The sequence below is a fragment of the Puntigrus tetrazona genome, chromosome 15 (assembly GCF_018831695.1).
Source record: "Puntigrus tetrazona isolate hp1 chromosome 15, ASM1883169v1, whole genome shotgun sequence".
Lineage (NCBI taxonomy): Eukaryota > Metazoa > Chordata > Actinopteri > Cypriniformes > Cyprinidae > Puntigrus > Puntigrus tetrazona.
In genome coordinates, this window is record NC_056713.1 from 23,192,063 (window position 1) to 23,204,562 (window position 12,500).

General features: G+C 37.5%; 1 protein-coding gene across 3 annotated transcripts in view; it reads right to left on the reverse strand.

Moving 5' to 3' along the window:
- Positions 1-12,500, reverse strand: part of LOC122358998 (cytoplasmic dynein 2 heavy chain 1) — an 81,715-nt gene that overhangs the window by 68,272 nt on the left and 943 nt on the right. For 2 of the 3 annotated variants that reach the window (XM_043259046.1, XM_043259044.1), the window contains exons 3-21: positions 11,495-11,665; positions 11,284-11,422; positions 11,079-11,197; positions 10,019-10,163; positions 9,224-9,456; positions 9,010-9,141; positions 8,814-8,927; positions 7,876-7,987; positions 7,635-7,759; positions 6,655-6,830; positions 5,592-5,787; positions 4,817-4,912; positions 4,262-4,426; positions 4,080-4,178; positions 3,849-3,988; positions 3,524-3,752; positions 1,067-1,194; positions 865-980; positions 1-54 (exon numbers count right to left, since the gene is read on the reverse strand). The exon at positions 1-54 is cut by the window's left edge and continues 74 nt beyond it. In XM_043259046.1, coding sequence (XP_043114981.1) covers positions 1-54; positions 865-980; positions 1,067-1,194; positions 3,524-3,752; positions 3,849-3,988; positions 4,080-4,178; positions 4,262-4,426; positions 4,817-4,912; positions 5,592-5,787; positions 6,655-6,830; positions 7,635-7,759; positions 7,876-7,987; positions 8,814-8,927; positions 9,010-9,141; positions 9,224-9,456; positions 10,019-10,163; positions 11,079-11,197; positions 11,284-11,422; positions 11,495-11,665 — 2,689 coding nt within the window. The remainder of the gene's footprint in view (positions 55-864; positions 981-1,066; positions 1,195-3,523; positions 3,753-3,848; positions 3,989-4,079; positions 4,179-4,261; positions 4,427-4,816; positions 4,913-5,591; positions 5,788-6,654; positions 6,831-7,634; positions 7,760-7,875; positions 7,988-8,813; positions 8,928-9,009; positions 9,142-9,223; positions 9,457-10,018; positions 10,164-11,078; positions 11,198-11,283; positions 11,423-11,494; positions 11,666-12,500) is intronic. The other variant, XM_043259045.1, reaches the window with a different exon arrangement.

Below are 12,500 nucleotides of genomic sequence, written 5' to 3' on the forward strand. Positions count from 1 at the left end.
AGGACAAGGTCTCCATCGCACCGCTCACAAAAGAGTCTATCACCTGAATGTGACCTGCACACACACAGTATTAAACATGTAAACACAAATATGACCAGCAGAGGTCAGTGTAACACCATCTGAACTCCACTGGAAAGACACAGAACACCAGCTTAGTATTATGTACAGACTACTATGGCATTTATTCATATTTCGAAGTAGCTTTTCTTTTTATACTTTCAGTTTTGTTTCTTTTTTTTAAGTAAAAACAAAAAAATATATTTAGCTTTTTTTGTTTGTTTTATTTTAGTATTTTTGTTACGTGCTTTTCCTGTTTTAATTTTTTTATACATTTCTTCTTATATGTAACACTCGTTTTTAGTTTCTGCAAGTTTTTTTTTACTTGTATGCTTTTTTAATTTTTTTATAGTTTTTTTCTTAATATTCTATTTTGCTTTCTTTATATCTTTATATTATTTCTCTTTGTATTCATTTTTGTTATAATGTTATGTGGTTTTGTCATTTGTACTGGTTTCACATTTTTACAAAATCATTAATAATTAATGATATTTGTAGTGATATTCTGCTACATTCTTGTTTTATTAATTTTAATTATTCAACTTAAACTAACAAACCATTTCCACGTTTTCCTGTATTTTTATCACAAGGTTATAAAAAGTAAAAATTGTAGCATATAGTCCTATACATGCATGTTACATTTATTTAAAATAAATAACATATATATATATATATATAATATATATATATATATAAAACAAACTTTTAGATGTAACTCACATCATTTCAGCTTCAGTTATCAAAAAAGTTGTAACAACACTACTGGATGTCTTTAAACACTGAGCGCTGTAGAAGATCTGATCTCACCCTGGATGGATCTCCTGAGGGACGCCAGCAGAGCGTCAAACAGCCTCTGGATGAGATCGTCCACAGCCACTCGGACGGGTTCACAGTTCACCGTGACGCAGTCTACCTTCTCTGTGCTGAACGGACACACACACACACAGGGTAAATACAGCACTGTTTCTCAAACACACAGTATACATAAATCACACACGCAGGCAGATACCTGGGCAGCCGCTCTGCCTCTTTCCCCTTGGCTTTGAGAGCTTTGAAGTTCCTCTCCCAGTCCTGGACACTGTGAAGGTGTTTCTCCACCAGAACATCTACATCCACCTGCCCCAGAACCACCCAGTCCTGAACACAGACACACAGGGACGGAGATTTATAAACCAATCGTGCAAACGTCACAGGACGCTTGATGTTACAGTTTACAGGCGTACATTCATCATTAAAAATGAAATCCTTTAACCGTAGTTCTTAACAGGTCTGCTGCGGCGAGGAAGAGTGCGTCTTAGAAATGATCGTGTGAATAAACATGGCTGTTCAAATTAAAAAAGGAGCAGAAAATGCTACCCATATCTTTAGGTCATGCTTTGTAAAGAAACTGTACTGCAATTTCCTGTTGCTTGGTAGAAGCGTCTCAGTTTAATAAAATGACCCAAAGTAAAAGCAATACAACCCAGATAATGTTTAACATGGACAGCAAAAGTATTATTATTATAGTATTATTCATATAATTAACATTTTAATCAGCTTTTATTTTTTGTAATATTTTAGTGTTTTAAGTTCATTTTAAATTTGTAATTTGTTAGTACTTTTTTACTATTGGTTTTCTAGTTATATTCGTTTTATTTTAGTTGGATGCAAATGCAGCACGTCTCATTTTTTAAACCTTTTCGTTTAATATTTGATTTTATTGCATCGTTTAAGTTGAAAACAACTGTTCCAAATAACATAAAACCATCAAAGACGCGTCGAAAAACTGTCATTTCTGCTTATTGTTTGACCAGAGCAGGTCGTAAATCCTGCTCAGCTCGCATGCAAACATTTCAAAGATTGATTTAAAGGTCACTTAAGGTCATACTTCAGTGCCATAAATCACTTCGGTGAAGCACTAAAACCAGTCCCTTAAGACAAGTTCATTTTCTAAAAGGTAACCCATTCATACAGATACTAACACAAATATAATTATGCACTCATATAAATAGATTATGGGCTAATTATTTAGTTATTTTGGCACACGCTGGAAATCTTAAGCTTCCCTTCTGCTATTAGCCCCTCAAAAAAACTCCGGCAAAACTGAAATAAACCAATTTCTACAAAAGCTTTTATTAGGTCTCTTGCTCACGAAGTGATGAAATGAGCAAAACGCTGAGCTGTCATTTCAGATTTAGAAAGAGCACACTCATTAGAAACTCGAGGGTGTTTTGCATACAGTGGGCCACTTTTCTGTCTCGTAGAGAGCGAGAGTTAATGAAAGCGCGCTGATGAATTCTCTCCAGTTTTGCACGGCTAATTAAAGCGCCACCTGCCCGATGATCGAACATCTGCCGTGAACAGATACTCAGATCTGAGACGGAGCTTTCCCAGCCGCGCTGCTAAAGAGGAAGCGCTCGGCTCGTTTCCCCTCTGCGTGGGCGGCAGAAATCAGAAGTGAGTTTGTGTGCGAGCGAGCCGGGGTTCCCCGTGACCGTATCAGAGTGGCACAGGAACAACCTCCGACAAGCGCTTTCTAAACCACAATTGAAAGTCGACGGCATTTTAAGAACAACAATGCATTAGCGACGGATGGAGGCTTGCTTTGTATTCAAAAAAATAGTGAACTGCATTTTTGCGCATCGGTGCGTTTAACACGCCTGGGTAAGCGCTTGGCTCAGTTTTAGGCCGGAGGTAGTGTCTGTAATGTAATGTAAACGTGCGTGGGTGGATGTTTACGGTGTTTTCTACAATATCACTGTACAATGACCTCAGTTCATGACCTTTACGCGCTGAAATTCCCTTTGTGTTCTAATATTCTAATATAACTGGAATCCACCACAAAGACAGATAGATAGATAGATAGATAGATAGATAGATAGATAGATAGATAGATAGATAGATAGATAGATAGATAGATAGATAGATAGATAGATAGATAGATAGATAGATAGATAGATAGATAGATAGATAGATAGATAGATAGATAGATAGATAGATAGATAGATAGATAGATAGATAGATAGATAGATAGATAGATGAAAGGAGGGATAGATAGATAGATAGATAGATAGATAGATAGATAGACAGACAGACAGACAGACAGTTAGCAGATTAGATTTAGATAGATAGATAGATAGATAGATAGATGAAAGGTAGGATAGATAGATAGATAGATAGATAGATAGATAGATAGATAGATAGATAGATAGATAGATGAAAGGAGGGATAGATAGATAGATAGATAGATAGATAGATGAAAGGAGGGATAGATAGATAGATAGATAGATAGATAGATAGATAGATAGAACAACAGAAGGCTAGATAGACAGATAGACAGATCGCTTATTGTTCTAACATCCTGATTTGCTTTTCACAATAAAACTAATTTCCAACATTACAAACGCCTTTACTGTCACTTCTGTGTCTTTACTGAATAAATTGTGCCGCCTGTAAAGCCTTCTCACTGGTGCACCAGCGTCGTCACCTTAAACTTGTCCAGCACGTGTGTGAGTCGACCGAAGAGGTGTTCGGCTTTGCTGAAGATGGTCAGGAAGCCGCTGGCGTTGCGTTCGATCATGCAGGTGAACACGGGCTCCTCTCCCGTCTCGCTCACGCCCTTAAACTGGTTGGGGATGCAGATGAACCTCTTCATCTCGCGGTAGTACTTCGCTCTGACCTCCTCGAACGCAGGACGGAACTGCAGCCGCCCCTGCCTGGAGAAAACCAAGATTTCAAGCGGTGTTCGTTCAGAAAACGAGCGCGAGAAGCGAACTGTTCCTTTAAAACAAAAAGAGAAGCGGGGCTCTTACTTGAAGATGAGGTCGATGTTAATCTCCGGCAGGTTCGTGTTCAGGGCCTCCAGTCCCACCTGATACTGATGCTCCAGAGCTTTATACAGCTGATGGTTCCAGTGCTGACGCCAAGCCTTCATGTCTCCTGCACGAAACCCCTGAACACACACACACACACACACACATGTTTAGAGAGATAGATGGATAGCTGGATTTATTTGTATTTGTGCAGAGAAGAATCGTGATCACCTGAGACTCTAGCGTGGCGAATCCAGCCCTGAGATCCTGAAGACCATCTTTCCATCTCTGCTGCTGACGCAGGAGATCCACTCCCATCAGGACCACCACCTATGAAACGCACTCGTCCGCATTAATCTGGGTTTGTGTCTTGAACGGTCAGAACAGGGTGTCAGAAGAGAGCTGAAGATCACCTTGTCAGTGAAGTCATAGTGCCACTTCCTGAGCTTGCGGTTCTCCGTGGAGAGCCTCTCTGCGGCGCTCTGCAGCTTGCCGATGTACTGCTCCAGCTCTTTGGGATTCTCCCACGTGATCTGGAGTTTTCCGCTATCCTCGTGAGACTGAGACCGCGGATTCTGCTGCAAAACAAACGTAACTCAATAAACATTGACACACGGCTTTTTGATTTGAGAGAATTAGCATTACTTGTATTCGGTGAGGATGCGTCAAATCGATATAAAATGGCAGCTTTAATGCTGTGAAACATTTCTATTTCCAACGAATGCCGTTCTTTTGAAATTTCTATGCATCAAAGAAAAAGCACAATATATATAAAGCGGTTTTCAGCATTGCTAATAATCAGAAATGCTCCTTAAGCAATGAATCAGCGTATCAGAATGATTTCTGAAGGATCGTGTGACCCTAAAGACTAAAATAAGTTCAACAATGTATTTTTGATTAGAAATTTAATATAACAATAGCGTATCTGTGTAAAATACTGTTTTACTACAGCGGGACAGAAGAGTTACCTTGATGACCTGTTCAAAGGCCAGAGCGCAGCCGAGCATCATGGGTCGTTGAGAAGGGATCATCTGCTGATCGATAGTGTTGTAGAAATGAGCCACCTGTTAAACGCACACGCACACACATAATGTGAATAAAAATGTATAAATATGGAAATATTTTCTAAATATATACTGTGCGTGTGTGCATTTACATATACAAAATAAATGCACATATATGTAAACAAAAGCATTTATTATGGATGCGATTAATCGTTTGACAGCACTGATATATAAATGCAAGCACGTGCATGTACATGTTTAAAAATGTGCAATGAATACGGATCGATACATGTAAATAAATTAAATATTTACTGTATGTGTGCGCGCATTCGTATACACACTAAATGCACATAAATGGTGAACAAAAACATTTATTTTGGATGCGATTAATCGCGATTAGTCTTCGGACAGCACCGTAAGTGAATCATTTCATTGATCTGTACAAAACTGATTCACAAAAATGAATCTAGCTTCCTAATGCTAACACTTGCTTAGAAACATCACTATACTTAAAAATGTAGTAAACACTTTAGAACACTTGTTAACTATTACCTACAAATTTCCCCTAATTTGCTGCTTATTATTAGACAGTGAGGTAGTTGTTAGGGATGTAGAATAAGGTCATTAATATGTGCTTAATTAGCACTAGTAAATGGCTAATATTCTGCACGCTAATCACGCTAGTCATGCTACTACTTTTAGGTAGTTACTCGCTGCGCGCACGAGTGTGTTCACACACCTGTTTGAGGATGATGGCCTGTCTGTAGAACTTGTCGGCGGTGTTTGTGGCCTGCTGGATCTTGGAGGGGATCGTGAAGCCCAGAGCGGAGAGCTGCCGCACCTCTCTGAGTAAACTCACCAGCCGGTCCGAGTACTGGATCTTCAGCTTTCCGTCCATGTGATCCAACTCCATGACACGATTGCTGGCCTGCAAACTACACACACACACACACACACACAGGACAGATCTGTGGGGATGCTCACGTGTCAATAGATTTCTAATGAAGAAACGGCAACCAACACATCAGTTTATGAAAACGCAGTAAAAAATAACAAAGACATTGTGTTTTTCTTTTATTCCTGTTTTGAACTAAATCAGTGTTATTTACCTTTACTGATATATGTTAGTTTTTGAATTTGATTTTTTTAATAATTTAGTATTTCTGTAATTTCTTTAGTAACTATTTCAGACAGTGAAAAGATGCACTAGGTGTAAGTCACATATAAGCACAAAAAAATATATATATATATATATATATATATATATATATATATATATATATATATATATATATTAATTAGCACTCGATTCAAAGTGTAAACAAAGTATTAGTCATGATTAGTCAGAAATGTTCACGATCATCTGCGCTATTTTGGAATTGTTTTTCTCTTTAATTTTAATTAAGTTTCAGTATTTCTGTGTCTTTGTAAATTTAAATAGCTTTTTTATTGTCAATATAGTATTCATTATCATATTTATTAAATGTAGTTTAATCGATTTTAGCTATTTTAGTACTTAAATGAAACTAAACTGATAAATGTTGTCTTGGCAAAAAGCTAAAATCAAGTTATTTATTACTTAAATTCGAATCAGTTATATACATTTTTATTTAAGCGGCAATTTTTGCATTGTTAAAAAAGTTAGGACCCAAACAGAAAGTATGCCTACGTTTCCAAAGAAGGGCATTTTTGGTTGCAAGGGAAAGATAACCTTGTTAAGGTTTCCAAAAAAAAACCCATTAAGTGAATACTGGATGGCTGTTGTTTTTACTGAACTGTGTTTTCTGAAAGCGAATGTTAACCTGATTCCAGATTTGGGATCGGAGAGTCCCGACAGCAGGTCTCTGGTCCAGTCCTCGAACTGCTCTTGTTCGTACGATCTCATCTGCTCCTGCAGCTCAGCACAGAAACGGACCAGCGGCCGAAACCCAGGCAGATCAGAGAGCAATGCGTCCGCCATCTTCAGAGAGTCCTCCACCTGGACACACATACCTCAGCCGCTGTAGCTTCAAATGTACTTCAAAAGGTTCATTTAAAAGGTGCTTTATGTAGAATTTTGACTGTACTGAAGCAGAAAAATACCATAATATGTTTGCAGATATTTAAGTTAACATGTTTAAGGTATCGTGTTTCAGAACCACGGGTTGCCAGATGGTGGAAAACAAAGCGTATTTCATTTCAGTCATGGAAGCTGGCAAACGAAATGGGTCTGAGGGGAAATCTGGCAACCTATGTGCGTCAAGTCTGACTGAAAGGGGCCAGGTTAAAAAAAAAGCAAAAAAAACAACAACTCTCCAATATTTTAAATTTGGCCTGCAATATCTAGTTCAACCACTCGGTGTCAATCATAAATAGAGCACCTTTAAAAAGAAGCAGGTCCTTTGAATTTTTAAAGTGTTCTAATATTGAGTTCTCAACAACAAAGTGCCTTTGTGGTCAGAAAACATTATCATTTTTATTAATATATTTATTAGATATAGATTAAACAATTTTAGTTATTTTAGTACTAAAATACTAATGTTTTCTTGGCAAAAAAGTTATTTAATAGTTTATTTCAGATTTTTATACATTTTAATTTAAGTAGATTTAAGACCGCATATTTTAGTAAAATGAGCCTCATATCTTTATTTATCATGCACTTTTTTTTACTAAACAACTAGACTGTTTACATTGAAAAATAGCTGCAATACAAACTGCAAAACAGATATCATTTACGAAAACCCATATGAGCGGCTCTGTAAATGCCATCTGTAAATGAATGAGTTCATCTGTGTGCCTGCACCTTAAGCAGCAGCTGTCTGACCCACACAATATTGTTGACGACCTCAGGAAGGTTTCGTCCTGCTAAAGGGCCAGTTTTCTCTCCTGGAGCACCGTGACATCGGCTCTCAAAATCCACCTGCAGTCCTGCACAACAACAGAAACACCACCAGCATGAAAACACTCCAAGAGGTACCTATGTAGACAGCAGTGAGCGAGGAAGTGAACAGGCGCTGCGATGCTCAGTGTGCTTGCGATCTGACCCTTGCTGTAGTCCATCAGTCGCGTGAGGAGAGTTTCTCTCTCGGGTTGCAGTTCTTTGCTGATGGTGGGTCGTTTGATCAGATCTCTGTGTTTCTGAAACACCTGCAGCAGCTGAAACAGAGACAGGACAGCAACAGAGTACAGCTGTGCGCACATCTGCATGTCTGAGAGCTCATCTGCTCTCGGCCACAAACATCACACGCAGACAGCCTGACATCAAAACTGAAAGGGCTTTTGCAAACCGGCATGCTTATATCTAACTGGACGATTTGTGCAACGTATAAAAGTCAAGATGGATGGGTTCGCTGGCATATTTATGTGCACACATTAATGCATTATCATTTGGAGTCATTAAGATTTTGTATTGTTTTTGAAAGAACGTCTTATGCTCACCGTGCATTGTTTAAAAATACAGTAAAAAGAGTAATATTGTGTAATATTATTGCTATTACAAGAACTGTTTTCTGTGTGAATATGTGTTAAAAATGTCTCATAATCCTTCAGAAATCAATATGTTATCAATGTTGAAAACAGTTGTGCTGCTGAATATGTTTGCGAACACATTTTAATTTACAGGATTCTTTGATGAACAGAAAATACAGAAGAAAAGCATTTACAGTCAGGTCCGTAAATATTGGGAAATCGACACAATTCTAACATTTTTGGCTCTATACACCACCACAATGGATTTGAAATTAAACATTAAAGATTAAAGATTTTAACTGCAGTCCGTCAGCTTTAATTTGAGGGTATTTACAGCCAAATCAGGTGAACGTTCTAGGAATTACAACGGTTTGCATATGTGCTTGTTAAGGGACCAGAAGTAATGGGACATTTGGCTTCTCAGATGTTCCATGGCCGTGTGTGTGTTATTATACGTGTTATTATATTATATGTCAAATGTCTGGATAAACAAGACTAGTGTGAGTGCGTGTACCTGCTGTGGACTGTCCTGTGCGTCTATTATGAAGGTCTTGAGCTTTCCAGCTGCTTCCTGTTCTGCCGGAGCGATGAGTCGATCGAACTGAGACACCGCAGCTCTCCATAAGGGCTGAACACAGATACACAGTGATACGGAGGAGAGACATATCAAATGTTCAGCGTAACACAGAAGATTCAGTGCATTCGCGTACCTCAGTATAGGGGTTGTAGTGTATGGGGTTGAGTCCTGTGAAAGGCTGATACACACGTGCGGCGGAAAATTGCAGCTTCCCTCCAGACAACAAGCGCTGCAGTTTCTCACACTCCGATCGAACCTGCAGCACCTGAAACAACGCACAAACACACTTTCATGAGGTAATGCACTCGATTATTCTGCATGAGATGATCGACGGGTGTCGCTCTGACCTCCTCCAATCGCAGGCCGAGGCTCCGCAGCCCCTGTGGGCGGTGCTTCTCTCCGCTCCACGGATGAGGTGAATAGCGTTTCCACACCTGACCGGTCAGGTGTTCGCAGGCCGCCGCCCACTGCTCACAGGCACCCACGCCCCCTTTAAGCCCCTCCCTCACTGTGAAATAAGGATCGTCCCACAAGCGCAGGGCACTCAACTTCCTCTGTACAAACCTGCCGAGAGCTCCGCCTGTAAATGCATAGAGATCGTGAACATCATTCGTACTTTATTGGATATATAAGTCATGACTTAGCAACCATGGGCCAATTTCATAAATTTCTGGCACTGAAATACAAAAGGCATGGACAGTTATTTTTAAATCTGACCTTACTGAATATACATTTGCAGGAGTTTCAGAGGCAGAATTCATGGGAAGAGAGTATTCAAATGAATCATTCAACGCGATTCACTGATGTTATTTTACAGCGATTTTGTGCTTAAAATGGCTGCATTTGTTGTTGCTAAGAGGAGGAACTGCACAGACGAGAAAGCACTTGATAGAAGGGAGATTTTTTTTTAACAGGTATTCATTTATTTAGAATGCCAGAAGAACAATTATCTGCGGATCTGAACATATCTGATTCCCTACGCAAATTCGAGCTGAACTTGGTAGATTGATTGGTTATCACAAAAACTAAATATTGCGCCTGTTCTTTAATTCGCGGGGTAACTTCGACGCCTGTTTTGGAATGGAGCCCTAGCGCTAATTTGCCCTGTTTGGTGAAACTGGCCCCGTGTCCGATGTGCGCACCTATGACATCCATGAGTCGAATCATGCGTGTCTCTGGGTAGGGGGCGTGGTCATTCTGCTTCCACACGTCATCTACTGTCTCGCGGGTGCTCTCAATCAGGTCCAGTACCTCCACCAGACTGAAACTGTCCAGATTACTGTAGTCCTGACACGAAAAGACAGATTGCATCCGATTTAAAGTTGATGTAAAGAGCCAACTCATGGACACCTGTGTTGTTATTGTTAACTAAATATTAAAATACAGTTATTAAGCTAAACAATTAAAAATGTATTTCAATCATTTAAATAAATTAAAACATAATCATTTAAACTAAATTGAAATTTTTATGAAAAAGTCATAAAAAAAAGCATTTGAAATTAGAAATGTACTAAAACTAAAATAAATCCAAACTTTTTATTTTTAAATAATACATTTATAAAACTGTAAAATTACTTTAAAAAGTTAAATCACTTTTATTAATTGTTACCTTAGAAACTAACTGAAATAAAATAAGTTAAAGTAACTAAATCAATAAAATAAATCAAACCTAAACAGAAATATTAAATAACGATAACAATAAAATGTCAAAATTACATTACATAATTACTTAACATTTCTTAATATACCTAAAATATGTTTAAGATGACACTACTGACAGTACTAAAACTTAATAAAAATAATATAAATGACAACAGCTTATAACAAAATAACTTTAAAATTAAAGGAATTGTTAACTTGACAACAAAGTTGTTGACAACAAATAAAAAGTTGAAAAGCTAGCTAAATAGAAATAATAATAAACAAAAATGATAAAAAGATTATAAATAAATATTAATACAAATAATAATAAAATCTATAATAGTATATATATATATATATATATATATAAATATATATATATACATATATATACATATACATATATACATATATATACATACATATATACATATATACATATTATATATATATATATATATATATATATATATATATATATATATATATATATATATATATATATATATATATATATATAAAATACTAAGAATAAGAGTTCAAGATGTCACATTTATGTACCTTCTCTATCGTTGTGAAGAGTTCAGAGAAGTGTGCTGCTCTGTCTCTCTCTCTGCTCTGCTGTCCGGAGCGACTGACATCAGTCCAGAAGCTGAACTCATCCAGAGGGGTCATGACACCTGCACACAACATGCGTACGCAGAGTAGAAACGTACTAAAACACAAGCTGGAATCGACACGATCTCTCTCAGCCTTAAGAACTTACTTGACACATCCGTCTCCGAATGACCCCGTTTCCCAGAATCCTTTGGGTGCGAGTGTCTGAGCACAGAGCCCAGCCCGACCTCAAGATCCGTGAGCAGAGACTGAAGCTTCGAGTCGAACGATGGGCTCCATTTATCATCCTGCGGAAAACATTCATTACAAACCCAACAGCAAACTCAGACACCGAGCGAGGCAGGTCCCGTGTGTCTGACCTGCAGCAGAACGGGGCCGTAGACCTGTCTCAGAGCCTGGTACAGGGTGCTGATGGGAGACTCCAGCATGGAGGACACCAGGACGGATCGGTGCAGGTTCTCCTCGGACACCACACACGGATGAGGCTTGAAGAACAGCAGAACCCTGCTGTCGCCGTCCATGTTCTCCAGCTACAAAGAGGCAAGATGAGCCATACTTCAGCAATGTATTCCCCTTTTCTGAAAACGTTTGGCTGCCGAATGCAGAGCTGAGTGATATACTGAACATTTGTGGATTTATTGAAAATTATTTTGACCATTATGTTTTGCGAAGATTGAATGAAGCGTGCTTCGACGTTAGTTTTAGTTTTTAATTTTTTTAATGCATTCAAAAAGTATACCTTTTCATGTATTAAAATAAGCATGTTGTAAAAATATAAGTAGATAAATACCGACATTCGTTTGGTGGAAATTGGTGTTTAAATAACCGAAAACGTAACATTTATTCGTTCAGTGCGAAACAAAAGTTTTGAAAAAAATAATAAACATTAATATGAAAAAAGAAAACGCAAGAAATAAGTTAGACTAAAAAAATACATTTATATTGCACAATTTAAATTAAATTAAAACAAACTTAAATTAAATAAGCTGAAGGGCTAATATTGCAAAAAACGAAAAACAAAAAGAGTTAATAATAATAATATTAAAAAGAAATAAAAATGTCAAAAGAACATGAAAAAAAAAAAATCGCAAAAATGTACAATTTATAATTGAATAATTAAACTTAAGAGTAAATATCAAAATGTAATTTATTAAAAGAAATAAAATTAAAATTAATACATAAAAATAAAAGTTGACTGAAAATAGTAATAAATAACATAAGAGTAAATAATGCTAAAATAACACTGGTTCATGCGTCCTGTCACATGGAGAGAGAAAATACTAAATATATTGAAATGTCAATTAGCAGACATATTTCTCACTTTTACAAGTGGTATAATATATGTGACAGCTGTATAACTCGCAG